Source organism: Octodon degus, unplaced genomic scaffold (assembly GCF_000260255.1).
Source record: "Octodon degus isolate 3935 unplaced genomic scaffold, OctDeg1.0 scaffold00007, whole genome shotgun sequence".
Taxonomy (NCBI): domain Eukaryota; kingdom Metazoa; phylum Chordata; class Mammalia; order Rodentia; family Octodontidae; genus Octodon; species Octodon degus.
In genome coordinates, this window is record NW_004524583.1 from 25,509,179 (window position 1) to 25,510,774 (window position 1,596).

General features: G+C 61.7%; 1 protein-coding gene across 1 annotated transcript in view; it reads left to right on the plus strand.

Annotated features, from left to right (window-relative positions):
• The first annotated feature begins 1,098 nt into the window (after window positions 1–1,098).
• Window positions 1,099–1,596, plus strand: part of Naa30 (N(alpha)-acetyltransferase 30, NatC catalytic subunit) — a 23,317-nt gene continuing 22,819 nt past the window's right edge. The window contains exon 1 of the mRNA XM_023701666.1: window positions 1,099–1,589. Coding sequence (XP_023557434.1) covers window positions 1,422–1,589 — 168 coding nt within the window. The 5' untranslated portion in view covers window positions 1,099–1,421. The remainder of the gene's footprint in view (window positions 1,590–1,596) is intronic.

Genomic DNA, 1,596 nt, shown 5'->3' on the forward strand with positions numbered 1-1,596 from the left:
ATTCCATAGTATTTATGCATCATAAGTTTAGCCATTCCTGTATTTATACATTCAGTTGATTTGGAGTCATTTGTTGGTAGTACAAAGGCGAACACACAGCTTCTATAGGCCTATCTGGACGTAAACGTCTACATTTCTACAGGACACAAACCTATAAATGAGCTAATAAATACATGTAAGACAATCAGAACAGTGCTAGGCACAGAGAAAGGAATTATTATCATCCCTGTATGTTGACTTTCTTCTTGAAAGGTGGTGAGTTTTCCTTAAATTCTTCAGTGACAAAGTCTCCCTTACAAGTTACATCTGTGCCGGTGTACCCCACATTTGAGACCTCAGATTATGGCAGAAAGCTGCAAACATATTTAGCTATTGAATTACATCCCTAAGAACTTCTTTCTCGGGCACACTTGAGAGGGCCCACAAACTAGTTGTGCTTTTCGTTTTAATTAATTAATTTTTTTTTTTTTTTACACACAACTAGTTTTCTAAAAACAAAATTTGTTCAGTGGAGTGGCGAGTTCCTCCATCTCCCGCTGAAAACGGTTGAGGACGACCACAGGGGCCAAGCCTCACGCTGGGGGGGTCGGGCCCCGTTCCCCAGGCTCTCAGCCCCGGTCCATCGCGTTCGCCCCCATTTCCTGGGCGAGAAGGGAGAGACGGGGAGCGGGAGGAGGAACTACCTGGTCTGTCTCCTCTGAGCGCCCGGGAGGTTCACAGCCATCTCCTACTCCCACAGCTCAAAGCTTTAAACTTCTCTTCCTAGCGGCTCCCAAGGTCGCTCCACCTTTCTCAGCTCGCCCTCCCCACGCCGGGTCCAGGCTAGCTAAACGTCGCGCCCGTCCCGTCCGCGGGATTTGCGGGGTCCTGCGTGCGCCGCAGCCCGGCCCCGAGGAGCCCCGGGCTGCGGGATCGGCCGCCTCCGAGCTCGGGAGCGCGCCTACCGGCGGCCGGGACTCCTCCAGCCCCGCCCCCTTTTGCGCCCGGCGGCCGGCAGGCAGGGAAATGTCGTAAAGGCGGGCCCAGGAAACTTTACCCGGGGTAACAGCGCGGCGCTTTACGGCGGTGGCGGCGGCGGCTGTGCGGGGTGAGCGCCTCGGCGGCGGCAGAGGCGGCGGCGACGGGGTGACTGAGGGAGAAGTGGGGGCGGCTGAGGGAGGAGCGGCGGCAGTGGCGGCGGGGACCCGCGCGGGTGAGCCGCGAGGAGGGCCGAGAGCGGCCGCGGGTGACAGGGCCGGCGCTGGGCCCTGGCCGACGGGAACCGAGTCGGCGGGGCGGCGCTGAGGAGCGGGGGCCCGGCGCGGACTTGGGGTGCTGCTCCGCGAGGGGCGGCTTCTGCCTTTGTTTCCCCGCCGCCCCGGCAGGCCCGTGCCCCGCGTCGGCGCTCACAGCCTCCTCTGTCGGTGTGTGTCGCTTGTAGGATGGCGGAGGTACCGCCTGGGCCTAGCAGCCTCCTCCCTCCAGCAGCACCTCCGGCCCCGGCGGCGGCCGAGCCCCGCTGTCCGTTCCCGGCGGGGGCCGCCCCCGCCTGCTGCGGCGAGGACGAGGAGGACGACGAGGAGCACGAGGGCGGCGCGGGCCCGGCGGCGGCCCGGG